Source organism: Musca domestica, unplaced genomic scaffold (genome assembly GCF_030504385.1).
Source record: "Musca domestica strain aabys unplaced genomic scaffold, Musca_domestica.polishedcontigs.V.1.1 253, whole genome shotgun sequence".
In the NCBI taxonomy this organism is placed as follows: domain Eukaryota; kingdom Metazoa; phylum Arthropoda; class Insecta; order Diptera; family Muscidae; genus Musca; species Musca domestica.
Window position 1 is genome coordinate 492,471 of NW_026712281.1, and position 14,427 is coordinate 506,897.

Below are 14,427 nucleotides of genomic sequence, written 5' to 3' on the forward strand. Positions count from 1 at the left end.
AAATTAATTTAATTCCAATTACAATATATACCAAATAAAAATGACAAAATATAAAATTTAGAATATTGTGCAGGTGCATATATTGTAGTACAGGTGCTGGAGGACATTAAGTTACAGTATATAACCAAACATGCATTGCTAGGACAATTAAAGCTATATTGTGGGACAAAAAATTTAAAATAAATAAATATATTTTTTTTTTGGAAAATATATATTTGTGTGGTTATATATAGTAAGTATATTTCATAGTATGATTTGTATGAGTTTCATTATGTGTGTCAACATGTTGCTGTGGAAAGTTGTACAAACGATGGAGATAGAGAGAGATAGATTAAAGTATACAAATTATAGAATATATAGTTTGAACTGTATATACAAATCAAGGTGTTTGTAGAGACAGTTGTTTAAAATGACCTAACATTTATATATATATTTTTAAATAAATAACTAAATAAAAAATATTTATAATATTTCATTTTTTAAGAACTCAAAAAAATATTCAAAATTTCCTAAAAATCTATAGTCTCTTATTTGAAACATAGAACATTAATTTGGAATTTTTCACCTTAGAAATAAAAAAATATCATATTTCAAAATCATTTTTAAAAAAAAAATTTCACATTTCGAAATGATTTTCATTAATGGAATACTTTTCATTGAAAATTATAAAACAAAAAAATAAATAAATAAATAAATTCTCTTCTTTACATATTTTTTTTTCTTCGGCTGTATATCACTTGGACGTGTTATCACAAAACGAGAGAGCGAGAGAGAGATAAAGAAACAGAAAAGGGCATTGTTTTTGTTCAAGTGGGAGGGTGTAACAAAAAGTACAACAAACAAAACTAAACGAAAAAAATAAATCACACAATTCAATTCCCCAAGAGAGAGGGAGAGAGAGACACATAAATCACACTTTTCTGATATTCTCATTCTCTTTTTTCCAAAATGCGTTCTTTTTACAAGGGTTATTTGTTTTCTAGCTACCTTGGGACCATCACCGCGATTCGAATCTTCACTACTGGTAAATGTACTGCTCGTATCGATTCCCGAATCCTTGGTAGCCGAGTCCTGGCTACCCTGACGTTCGGCATCCCAGCGCGACCATTGTTGTTGATTGGAAGAAGAAGAAGTCGTGTCGTTCAGTAGATGTGTGGCAGTGTTCGTGGCAGAGGAGGAAGAAGCCGAGGAATGTTGTGCATTCAGTTTAGCACTGGTCAGAATCGTGGCCGCACCTACCTCAACTGCGGTCGAGGGCAAAATGGTGGTCACCGGCGGCAAAGAGGTACTGCCCACATGCAGACCCGTATCAGCCCCGGCCGATGTATTGTCAATGTCATGCGAATCAAAACGCACCGTTTTCTTTATTCTACGCTCTGTGAAGCGTCGGGAGTCCTGAGCTTTGCTAGTGGCCAACACTGAGCTGGGTGTAGCTGCTGCATCATCCCAATAGCTATCGACTAGACTACGTTCGCGACTTAAACTACGAGTGGCCCCATCAGTTGTGCTTAGAGAAGATGTCATGGCTGTTGTTGTGCCGCCGGTGCCTCCACCACTGGCTCCGCTACTGCTGCCCATGTAACGATCATACAGTGATGAGGACGCTGTGGCCGATGACTTTGTGGCGCTTAATGGCGTATCGCCGATCACAATTTGTGGTTGTTTGTGCAAATAGCTGCTGGCGACGCTACTACGTTGGGCCGCTGCAGCCAAGGGTGGTGCTCGCCTGGCGTTCACTCCCCCATACAGTGTGTCCGGGCCAAGGTCTCGTGCCCTGCCAGCCCCCAGGGGACCATACAATGACGATGCGGTTGTTGACGACCGATCGTGATTCGTGCGATTAAATGTGTTCCGTTGTTGGACGTCTAGGCGTGCCGTGCGCGTTAAAGGATATTTTTCCAGTCTTTCACGATGCAGCTCGTAACGGTCTCGATCGGCCGAGGAGTACAAACGATTGCTGCTCGTTAAACGATAGTCAGGGCCGTAAGAGCTGCTCACACTCAAGAGATCACGTTCGTTGAGACTTCTTTGCTGCCGCCAGGCTAGATCATCACGTAATGTGGCTGTAATTAGTAGGAGGAACACAAGTTGAAGATCACAAATGTTGTTGTTGTTGTGGTTTTGGTTGCATTTATATTTTTTTTGGGGGGAGTATTGGTCATCTCGAGGAGGAGTTGCTTTTCGGTATTTGTTTTTTACATTGGATGGGGGTCTCAAGGGGTTCAAGTTGCATCTGATTTGTGGTACACATCCTCTCTTTCTTCTTCACAGAATTTTGGTAAAAAAAAAACATTTTTCTTGGGGGGAATTTTTGGGGATTATCATGTTTCCTTGGGGAAGTTGGGGGAATTACAAATGGTATTTTTTTCTTCTTCTTCACTTTTATACATTTTTACGATTTTTGTAAATATAAAGTTTGTTGGAAATTTTATAATAAAATAATAATAATAATTTTTACTTATAAGTTAGCATTTTCTTTTGTATTCTTGGAATCCCTTAAAATTAAAATTATTTGAACCAAAAACATACAGAAAGGGTATATCCAGAAGTTGGTAATTGATTTTGAATTGAATCTTTTGAATGATTAGTTCTCTACTCTAAAATATTGCAAACAACATAGATAGAACACGTACCAACAACTCTTATTTGAGCAGTCGATAGTGCAAGGATTTTCCATGCCACGAGAGAACGGGAGAGATTCACTGTGAGTATGCGTAAAAGTATTTGCAAATTTATAGGTTGCGGATCCTCGGTCTATATGGTGCTCACTTTATATGCATTAGTAGTGGTAATGAATTTTACCCACTCTAAATCAACGTAAATTGAAATTTAAGAGAGTAGACAATTCTCTCTCAATGTAGCTTTTCTCACAATATATGCATTAGTTGTGGTGAGGGACTCTCTTACCCTGCCAAATCAATGGCAAATGAAAATCAACAGAGAATACGTGTGCTTTGTTTATACTTTTTCGTTTCATGCTCCTCATAGCTGGTCTAAGGCAGGGCTACTATAGGCTGCTTGACCTCAGTGAGCATAAATCTCCTCACGCTCATAATTAGACCCATGAAAAAATATTGTAAACTGACAAAGGAAGTGGGGAGAATATAAAATAGCAATGGCGCTGTTCTAAACCAAGTCTGAGCGGAGAGTCGCACTAAAATATTCTCTCAGTTTTCTTACTCTCTGATTACATTACTTTTCAATGGTTCTGATTGTGCGTGTGTGCGTGTAAAGAATTACGCTCATAGAGAGCATGGGCGTCTCCATTTCCCTGGCCCTGGTCTACAATCAAGCTCTGATTCCTATTAAAGTTTATCAGAAGGTTTTCTATGGATGGACATACCCATCCCATCCTTGAGAGGTGCTATGAATTGCTTCCACAGATGAATCAACATTAGGACATCTTCCATTGAGAGAAGGCCATTAGATGACGTTCTAAAAAATAGAAGTGTCCTGAAATGCTTCGTAAAACAGAAGAAAATGTTCCTTAAGGGAGAAATCTCAAAAAAGCCTTCAATATATGGCAGACTTTCAGAAGGATTTTTTTCCATTGAGGATCAGTGTAGTATTGTTTATGAGGGGGACCTAGAAGAAAGATCCTCAGAACTTATTCGAAAGTGGGAACCACAGAATTTATATACACAAGACCATCGGAAGGTCTACAAACATATGTAAGAGTTAGATATGCTAGATATCTTCCCCAGGTAGAAGAGTTATTCCGTAGGTAAAATGGCCACAATACATTTTCACAAGAGAGAAAATTCTCATTTACTTGAAGGTATACTGGATCTAAGAACAAGTTTCCCAAATTGAAGATTATCAAAGACAGAAAGAAATATCTCCGAAGGCTGTCTATAGCCGAAAGAACTTCGGTAGCAAGAAAATCTCTGTGGGAGAAGGACCTGGCAGGACTTTCTTAGTAAGAAGGATCTTGCAGATATTTTATGCATATTGGGCCTTGGATAGAAGACACATCAAGGTGATGTTTATGTTGTCTTCGAATGATAGAACACCCTCAGGAGGAGGTCCTGTGCAAATATAAGTCTCTCAGAATATTCTTGAAGATAGAAATGTTTAGATCTAAGGCTCTTAGACGTGGAACCCTTATTGACTATCACACATTCTCTGCAGTTCACCATACCCTCAGGAAGTCTTCGATACATAATAGACCCTCCGAAGCTTTTCTTTAACTCGGTGGGTTGTCTATAAAAATTAGAGAAAAGAAGTAGGCCTTTTAAAAATAAAATAATCCACCGAATGTGTTCTGCATCGCCATCCACCGTCAGAAAGTCAAAAGACCCTCAAAAGGTCATATATAGATAGCAAGCAATCAGACCTTGGAAAACTCTTTTATTGATAGATAGCCCTCAAGACACCTTAAATGTTAAGGGGTGCGTTCTATATAAAAGGTGAAATAAATAAAAGACCCCAGGAGGTCTTCTCCGAATACAATATAGTAAGACTTCTTAAACCCCCAAGATACATTCGTCACTAGCCGCTTCGAATTTAAAAAAAATCATAATCTATGCTGGAAGATATGAGACCCTTAGAAGATATTCAATAATAAGATCCTCAGAAGGAGAAGACTCCAAAAAGGGCTTCTATGGGGAAAATATCCTCGGAAAGCCTTATAATGATAGATGACCCTTAAGATGACTTCAATATAAAAAATGTCTTCTTTATAAGTAAGAGCCCTATATAAAGGAGCCCATCTGTAGGCAGATATCCTCAAGAGATGTTCTTCTGATAACAGATTCTGCAGATGACCCTCAGTAGGAAATGAGGATCCTTATTTACTGAAGGTCTTCTAATGCAATAAGATTCTCTCTTTTGTATTTTGGATATTCTCTTCATGTATGGGCTCTCGGAAAGTCTTCCGTATATAGAAGACGCTTAGAAAATATGGAACACCCATAAACATCCTCTGAAAACATGTCTTCTACAGAGAGAAAAATTTCGGAAATGTTTTCATTGACAAAAAAAACTCATTAGGTATGTCACGGTTACAGGGCTCTCTGATGGTCTTCCATAGAGAAGACTCTTGGGGGGACGGCTATAAATGGAATCCTCTTTTCTACAAATAAATCACCCTCGGGTTTTTTCTCGACAAAGAGAAGATTCTCATAGGTTTCTTAGACAGATTGGAAACCGTCCAGGCATATATGACACCTTTAGCAGAACTTCTACCGATGGAAGTCTCAACTATTGTATATAGAAGTCCTCCAGAAAGTCTTCTCTATAAGTAGGAGAACTTATTTATACAGAAACCCGCTTTATAGTCGTCATTGGAATGGTGATCGTAACAAGATCGTTTATAGATTTAATGATTCCAAGGTCTTTTAAGATCTCAGAGCGGCTTTTGCAAATTGAAGACTCCCAAAAGGTCTTCTATAGTCAGAAATTTAAAAAGAAGATTTAGATGGGAAAATTCTTCCTTCTCACAAATTTTTCGAAATTTTTGGATTAAGATTACTTGGTATCCTTGCATTTAAGGCAAAATTATATTTTTGGTCCTTTTTCGAAATATGGGTAAAAAGTTCCTTCAACGTGATCATAGCAATAATAGTTTCTAAAATTATTTGTCATTTGCCGTTTTTTTTTTCATAACAAAATTGAAACAGTTATTTTCACAATATATAATGGAAGCAAATGTTTCTTTCTTTTCTGACTTATATAATTTCAATATTCGAATATTTCCGTCTTTGACGTCATCCCTCTAAAACGATGCTTTGGGAGAAAATATTCTTTTAATTATTAATAATCATGTAATTATATAATAATTATGTAATCATAGACAAAAATAAAAAATGTAGCTCATTTTTCCAAAATATTTTAATCTCCCAACTTCTGGATATTTTTTGTTCACAAATTTTAAAAGTAAGCAATAAAATTATGTACTTAACCTGTAACCTATATAAAGGGTATAATAAGAAAGTATTATTTATTGTTAGAAAGATGGAAAAGTAGCAGCAAGTGTGTGGTTGTAGTGGTTTGTGTGTGTGTCAATGTGAGTTGTGGTGTAGAAGATTTGTAGAGAGATTTCTTCAGGTGTAAGAAGATAGCAAAGAGAACGTAGAATGTTTCAACTTGTTGTGGCGGTGGCAAGTGTTGCATGTTTTTTTTTTTTTTTTGTTGAAGAAGTGTTATTTTGTTTTGAGGAAAAATCTTTTTTTAAAAATTTTGTATTTTCATAAAAATACATACAAAAATTAATACATATACTCAAATACAAATAGTTAGTGTGTCATTAGGAATATACGAAGTCAATCTTAGTTCAATAAGAGATAGATACAGAGAAAGGGAAAACAGCGTTACGATATCCATGCAAATTTTCCACATTTTCATAGCCATACGAGAAAATAAAAAAATATTTGGAAGTGAAAAAAAATAAAACTGTACATACATCAGAGTCTTGTGATAGGAGAGGAAATGGAAATTTTCAAATAAAAAACGACATTTTTGTGTTGTTTCTCTTTGACGAGAAAAATGGATCTCGGTGTAAAACATGGCGTGAGAGAGTGAAAGCAAAAGTGAAGGTGTTGACTTGTGAACAAGGACAATTTTAAATATCAGTTTCAAAGAGGGAGGTAGAAACCAAACAAAAAATATAACACAAAAGAGACAGAGAGAGTGAGAGTGAGACAAAACACATTAGGCAAGACCAAATAAATTTCAAGGAAGGATCACATGGTACAAACAGCAACATCAACAACAGATAAGATGGTGTCAAACTTTGTTCAGAGCACGCACGGCTGTAGAGTACACACGCATACACATAAAGAGAACGTCATTAAGTATTTGAAATGGCCAAAAAACTACAACAAGGCGATTTAGTTTTAGGTGGTGCATTTATTTTTTTTCTTTTGGCTGGATAGTAGTGCAATGTAAAATGAATGCCGGTACACGGTCCACACAGTATGGGGCCAGGAAAAATATCAAAACAAAAATTAAAGTTCAAACAATAATAAAAAACGACACTTATAAAAAAATAAGAAACACACACATATACATAAAAAAACACAATATTAAAATAGTAATTTGGAAAGAGGTCGGAAGGGTATTTTTGGTGCCAAAAATTATTAAAAAAAATATTTGTATAAAAATTTCACAGAATTTCATTCAAGTTTTTTTTAGAGCTGATTGTTAGTAACATTTTTAGAAGATTGGTGGGTGCATAATTAAAAGAAGAAAGATAACAAATCAAAAGAAAATCGTAAAAATGAATAGGTCATTCCAGAATATAATTTCTAATTTCAGTTTTTAGAATGTAAAGATCTGCAAAATATGTGTATTTTTTAAGCCTATACATGTTTAAATCTGGTTTGGTGCGAAAAAGATCCACAAATTCGTTTTTCCTAATATAAAAGTCAAATGTCCTGTTTCTGTATGTCGAAAATAAATGCAGAAGAAGAAGAACATCAATTCTTACTCAAAAAAATTTTTATTGGTCGTTTTTCGCTATAGATCGCAATTACTTTCGTATAATCTTAAAAAACGAAAAATTATATATACATTTTTTTGATAGAGGGGATTTTTTCTCCGGCTATCTGTCATAACAACTCACTATCTAGTCCCATAAACGTCGTATTGACCCGTAACGCACTGATGCTACCATATGACAACATGGCAATATCATAAATATTATGAAAATTTTAAAGAGTACTGAAAAGTACTTCGTACTAAATATGGAACAATTTTTATTAAATGATCGGAAGTCCAAATTTTTGTATATTACCTTCTAAAATACTTATTCAAATAGTCTTTGGAAATCCGTACTTAGAGTGTACGCAAAGTTGAAAAAGATACTAATTATTACTACATTACTGCCTCAAAATCAGGAAAAGCAAAAGCTTCATATTATAAACGGACGACGAAAAAGTAGTACAATTATTAAAGAATGCATAAGTCTATGGTAAGAAGGAGAAGCATACGATCTGATATATTTACGAAAAACGATCTGAAATATTTTATGTTGTTTTTTCTATGGATTTGTTACATGGTACCAAAGAGTACAAGAATCACAAAAAGGAATCAAAAATAGTACCATTGGCTTTGTCTGTAGTACCCAAATAGCATATTTGGTAATTTCATTATGACTTTGAAAGGTGTAGGTACTAAAAATGGTAATTGTCGTACTCTAAGTGGAAATTGAAGTATTATCTCTTAACCCTTTCGTATACTTAATTTAACTATTTTTTTTTCAATTTTTTTCTTACGATTACCTTTAACTGCAGAGGTGGAATTTTGGGTCGAATTTTATGACGTGGTGGTAAATTTTACCTCTCTTAGTTTTACAAAAATAAAACGTTTGTTTAAAAATATTTTTATTTTGTATTTCTGTATTTGAAATTACAATAAGCATAAGAAACACTTTTATTTATCGCAATGGAAGAGAGAATTTCAACAAAATGTTGAGAGATGGTAACATTTACCACCACATCGTTAGTTAAAGCGAACTTGTCTCTTATCTAGCTCCATGGACTCCAGTCGTTTGTTGTGCGTATGAGTGATATGAATAATTTATGAGATCACTCATACGTTTAGGAACTGGTGTACTGAACTATGAACCAGATTAACACAATTCTACACTAAATTTACAAATTCTGATTAGATCGAAATTTACTACTTTTCAAATCGAATTTCGCAGAAAAAAATCTCGGTCATACCGAAAGTTTAATTTTCTCAATTCTTGCAATATTTAATTATTTTTCGTACAAATTTCCAAAAACAGCACCTTATCTGATGCATGAGACTTCTGATATTTTAATACAGAATTTTAGCCCAAAAATCAGTTTTTAGTACTTTTTACTAGGTTTAGTCCAAATTTCGAATAAAAATTGACAATTTTTAAATCGAACTTGGTACAATTTTTTTGGGAAAATTTTACAATTTTTAAAATCGAATTTCGCAAAAAAAAATTTGCTGCATCATACAAACCTAAATATCAAATTTTAGAATTCTATCTTTAGTAGTACAATATTTTGTACTTTTCGTACAAATTTCCAAAAAAAGCATATACATACCAAAATACAAGATTTTAGCTCAAAAATCATATTAAGCACGAAAAGTGACCGAAATGTGAAATGAAATTTTAATTTTAGACCAAAAAATACAGTTTATAGTACTTTAGCACAAATTTTGTAGAAAAATTGTACTACTTCTAAAATGCTGTTTCAGTAAGTACATTTTCGTTCCAAAAAATTAAAACATCTTATATTTTGCCTCAAACATACCTTCAGGCGAAATTGTACAATTTTATCTTCAAAAATATACAATTTAGCTCCAAAATACAGACTGAAATACATTTTGGAACCTTTTAGAGAACTTCATTTTAAAATATTCTAGCCCTAAACTTTGAACTTTAGACCAACAAAACACAGTTTTTATTCTAGTATATTTTTGTACGAATTTCCAAATCCACATTATTGTCTAAACGCTATCAATTTACAGTTATCCCTCTACCAATATTTATAATTCTAGTTCATTACCAACACTAAACATAGAATTTAGTACCATTTGGTATTTTTCATTCACTAAATGATAGGAATTTCCAAAAACACCCCATTGCCTAAATTCTGGACTCCCACAGTGAATGTAGCTATTAAATTCATATGTTCAGATCAATTCCTTCGTAATATGCCGAATTTAGTACCATCTGAGGGCTTCACATTCGCAGTGCTCCTAATAACAAAATTCACCATTTCTTATTTTTCTTTACACTACATGCAAAATTTAGTACCATTTGATACGATTGGCACACTTAAGTACGTATTTCCAAAACCACCAACATATATAAGGAATATTTGTCAATTTTGATTTTCATATAACATTTCAGGATTTTAGCCCCATTTGCTTCTCAAAGACATCGTGTTACCGAATAAGGAAATTTTAGTACATTTCGTACACAATATAGTACAATTTTAAAATCCACCTCCTTATTTTGGGTTACACACTTATATTGATCCCTACAATAAAATTCACAAATCCACTTCGATTTCTACGCTCTGTGCCAAATTTAGTACAATTTTGTCCTTTTTTCACTTTTTGTACGAATTTCGGGAACGACTTCCTTAAATGAATCCTTTACTAAATTTTCACTTCCTTTTTTTATTTATTCACCCGAAACCATATTGTACCAAATTTAGTATCATTTAGCACTATTGGAAAACTTAAGTACGCATTCCCAAAATTCACCTACTCATCAGGCATACTTCTAAACTAAGAATGCCATTTTAAACTTCAATATTTTAGCTCTATCCATTAAAAAAATCGTGGTTCTAAATTAGTTGCTTTTAGTACTTTTGTATACTGGAAGCTCGAATTTTCTAAAAACCTTCTGTTACATCTATGTGGCCACCTCATGCAATATTTCAGACTTTTAAGTCTTCCCCTGCCCCTAATTTAAATGGTACAATATTTAGTTCATTTAAGTACTTTTCGTACCCTTTTAGTACGATTTTCCAAAAACTCGGTCTTATTTAGCACCACCGGCCCAAGACGAAATTTCAAGATTCTATCCTCAGTCGTTTTGTCTCGGCATCAGCAAGTCAGTCTGTCTTTCTTTTAATTTTTCAATCAATCAATTTTTTTTTATTGATAAACCTTTCTGGAATGACCCATATCTTTACATTAAAAATAAAAATCAGCAACAAAAATAAAAAACAAATATTAAAAAAAAAAATAAACAAATAAAAACAATTACATTTGAGATTATTCTTACATTTGCATGAATTTGTAAATCGCCCGACGTCAATGCATTGTGGACACCGACACTGCCGACATTACTGGGGCCGCCTGTTGGCTTTTTACCTGTGATACACCGGTGTGCCAGATGAGATGGAGATTTTTGTTATGTTTCGTCGAAAAAAGGATGGCGAGGGAGTCAGCAACAATTAACGAATTTTTATTTTCGTTTTTGGCCAGTCAGTTCGTTCAGTTCAGTTGTTCAATGTCCATTGATGGGCCACAATGGATGCCAATACATATGCACACACAAGCACACAGGCCGGCCGAGTGAGTGAGTAAACGAACGAGGAAACATATATCGTGGAATAAACGACACACAAGAACACACGAATACACACACACGCACGCACGCCCACACATATGCCGTCAAGTTAAAGGTTGCAGGTGGGAGAGACACACCACGGGATGCCATTGATTGGTTAAATTGAGTAACGTATTTTGGTTGTGATTTTCGTTTTTGTTTTGTGGGAGAGGAATAGTATGTGGGTGGATTGTGGTAGGGGGTGGTAGTGAGAACACACAAACACACACAGAGGAAATGGATCACATATACATCACAGTGCATCGTTTTCATCATCGTTCGTTATTATCATTAGCCGCCGTCGCCGCATCATCATCGTCGTCATCAGCAATATGGTCGCCGTCGTCGTTGTTATTGTTGTTATTTTTATTATCATAGTTGTCATCATTGTCATTCAATTTTAGATTTTACATGGACCCAAACAACAACAACAAAACATTATTTGTTGTACAACATCATCAGCGTTGATGAAAAGGTGGTCGTCGTCAAAAAAAGAACGTGGGAGAAGAACATGTTGTTGGTTGTTTTGTGGTGTTTAGGGGCGGGGGGTTGAGGTTGAGGTTGGGATTTTTCAATGCATTTGTGTGTTGGTTGTTGTGGGAGAGGTAGGGTTTTGTTTAGGTGGTGTTTTTTTTTTTTCATATAAGGTTTACACATAAATAGAGATGGAGAAAATCAAAAAGAAACACAAAAAAGTGGAGAAAAATTTCATTAGTTAATTTCATTTGGTAACATTATGATCAAATTAATGGATGACATTTTGTTATTTGTTTTTGTTTTTTAATTTTGTTTAGTTTTTTTTTCTCAGTTTTTCAGCTGATTCATAAAACTTTGATATATTTAATTAAAAAGGTTTGTGTGTTTATTTCCCTGGTGTTTGTGGTCTATTTAGTGTCAGATGGATGTTTTGTAAAAGGGGTTAATTTTATTAGTTTTTTTTTTTTGGAACAGAAAAAAATTAAATGAAATTAACATTTCTACTGTTGATAATAGTTTTTTTTTTTATTTGAAACTGTGGAGAATTTGTAGGATTTTAATTTTTTTGTAGTTATAAAGATACATTAAAAAATTTACTACGAAATTCTTAGACAAAAAATATGGAATATTAACAGGGAATATTAAAAGAATAACTGAAAAGTATTATATTATTAAAATTAAAAATTATATTTAATAATTTAATACTTATAAAAAATTTAATATATATTATAAATAAATATCTTCTAATTTTTATAAATAATTTATATAAATTCTGTTATAAAAGTTCTTACGAAAACTATTTTATATTATTTTGAGAATAAATTAAAAATAAATTTTTAACATATTTTATATGTATAATTCGAAAATCTTAAAATTACGCCTAGCATATGAAAATAAAATCAGAGCAATAATTTATTTATTTTTAATTTCAAATTTTTAATCCAAATTTTTTAATTTAATTTCAAATTTTTATTTGGGCGCCATTTAATGCCTATATTGTCATATATTACAGGCGGAACGTTCGCAGGGCTACTATTCTGTTATTATTTGTATGTTATGCATGGAAAAGTTAATTTTTTTTCTCATTGACCTCCCTTCCCCTGAAAAAATGCTTGAAATTTTTAGTTTCTTTCCGACTTTCTATATATTTCATCTATCTTTCAGGTCTATTTCAATGTCATTTCAGACATTTTCTAAGCACCAATAACTCTTGCACCTTCAAATGTGCAGCAAAGATAGGAACCCCCTCGACCCTAAAAGCGAAGAAAATTTTTTCTCCCAAAGACCTCTGGAGCTGTATGGTAACTGGTCCAAAACGGAGATTTAACCTTAAGACGGGACCGTGCAATAAGCCAAACAACTGCAGAAGATGTTGGTGAAGACTTTCCTTACATAGATTGGAGTTTAACGGATCCAAGCTCTCTCGAAATGAGAATAGAAACAAATTAAGATCTTAAATACCATATTTAACAGTTATATATTTTCTATGGAAATTTTTTGAAAAAGCTTTTTTGATTTTTAAAAAAAAAACATTTGTTTAAATACTTCAAGAATTTGTATTGTGGAAATTTTAAAATCTTTTTTAAAATCTCCGCAATTTAAAATTTATTTTTTTTAATATTTTTTGAAGAAGATTCTTAGTTTATTAGCCAGGATTCTATTTCTAAATCGTGTTTAAAAATATTCATTAAATAATTTTGTGGAAGGACTTCCAAACTAATAACCGAAGAGTTATCATGATTTTTTTTTAAATAATTATCTATTTTGACTTATAAAGTTATAATTCTGGACATTTGAGATATGTTTTATGGAGAGCTATTTTTCAAAACATTTTTATATCGTGAAAGATGTATATTGTCTATTTTTTAAGAATATATTTTGAAGATCTATAGTGAATTTTATAAGAATATTTTGAAAGGCCATCCAAAATAACAAATATGATCCTTTCGAACATTTTGTTTTGAAGAGTTATCGTTAATTTTTAAGTGATTTCTTTATATTTGTTCTTTTATATTTAGTGCGATTTCTTTATATTTGGCTGGAAAACCACAAGTGGCTATCGTCAGAGCACTCCAGCATTTAAATGTGAATAAATCTGTTGTGACTCATACCATCGCTCGTTACCGTGATACTGGTTGCGTAGCTCGACGTCAAGAAAGTGGACGAAAGAAAACAGCAACATCAGCAGAAATGGTTCGAAAAGTAAACAAGCGACTTGTTCGAAACCCGCGTCGCAGTGGCCGAAAAATGGCTCGTGAGCTGAACATATCGCAATATTCCATTCGGCAAATATTGAAAAATGAGCTCGGGGTAAAGCCATTGAAATTCCAAAAAGTGCAAGAACTTACACCGCAACAGAAAGAAAATAGACTCAAAAAAGCTAAAGAGTTGCTTCGCTTGGCCATAAGTGGTGAACTGCCGAATTGGGTTTTCTCCGATGACATTCCGAAAACATTCGTTGTCCAGCAGTTTGTAAACAAACAAAATTATCGTGTTTACTTGCCAAAGAGGTCAGCTGATAATGGGCACCTTGTTGATTGGCCACCAGAACTCAAGCGTCAGCCATGGTGATGGTGTGGGCTGTCATAACAGCCCATGGTCGCTCTCCACTCTGCTCGTATTAATCGACCGCGGCATCAGAATAAATGCCAAATATTATTACGAAAATATTCTGGAGGGTGTATTAAAGCACCCTCAAACATTTTGGCCAAAGACCTTGGACATTGCAACAGGACTTGGTGCTGAGTCCTGTTGCACTCAGCACACGCCACCCAAGAATGGTTACAAAATGAGGTTCCTCGCTTCATTTCGCGCGCACAATGGCTACCAAAATCCCCGAATTCCAATCCGTTGGACTATTTCATCTGGAGTTTTTTAGAAAACAAGGTTGGCACTAAAAAATA

The 14,427-nt window shown here is 33.8% G+C and overlaps 1 protein-coding gene across 1 annotated transcript in view; it reads right to left on the reverse strand.

The window, feature by feature from the left end:
* LOC101889564 (uncharacterized) overlaps positions 1-14,427 on the reverse strand; it is a 164,796-nt gene that overhangs the window by 88,384 nt on the left and 61,985 nt on the right. The window contains exon 6 of the mRNA XM_059123878.1: positions 10,721-10,809. Within this exon, the coding sequence (XP_058979861.1) occupies positions 10,721-10,809 (89 nt within the window). The remainder of the gene's footprint in view (positions 1-10,720; positions 10,810-14,427) is intronic.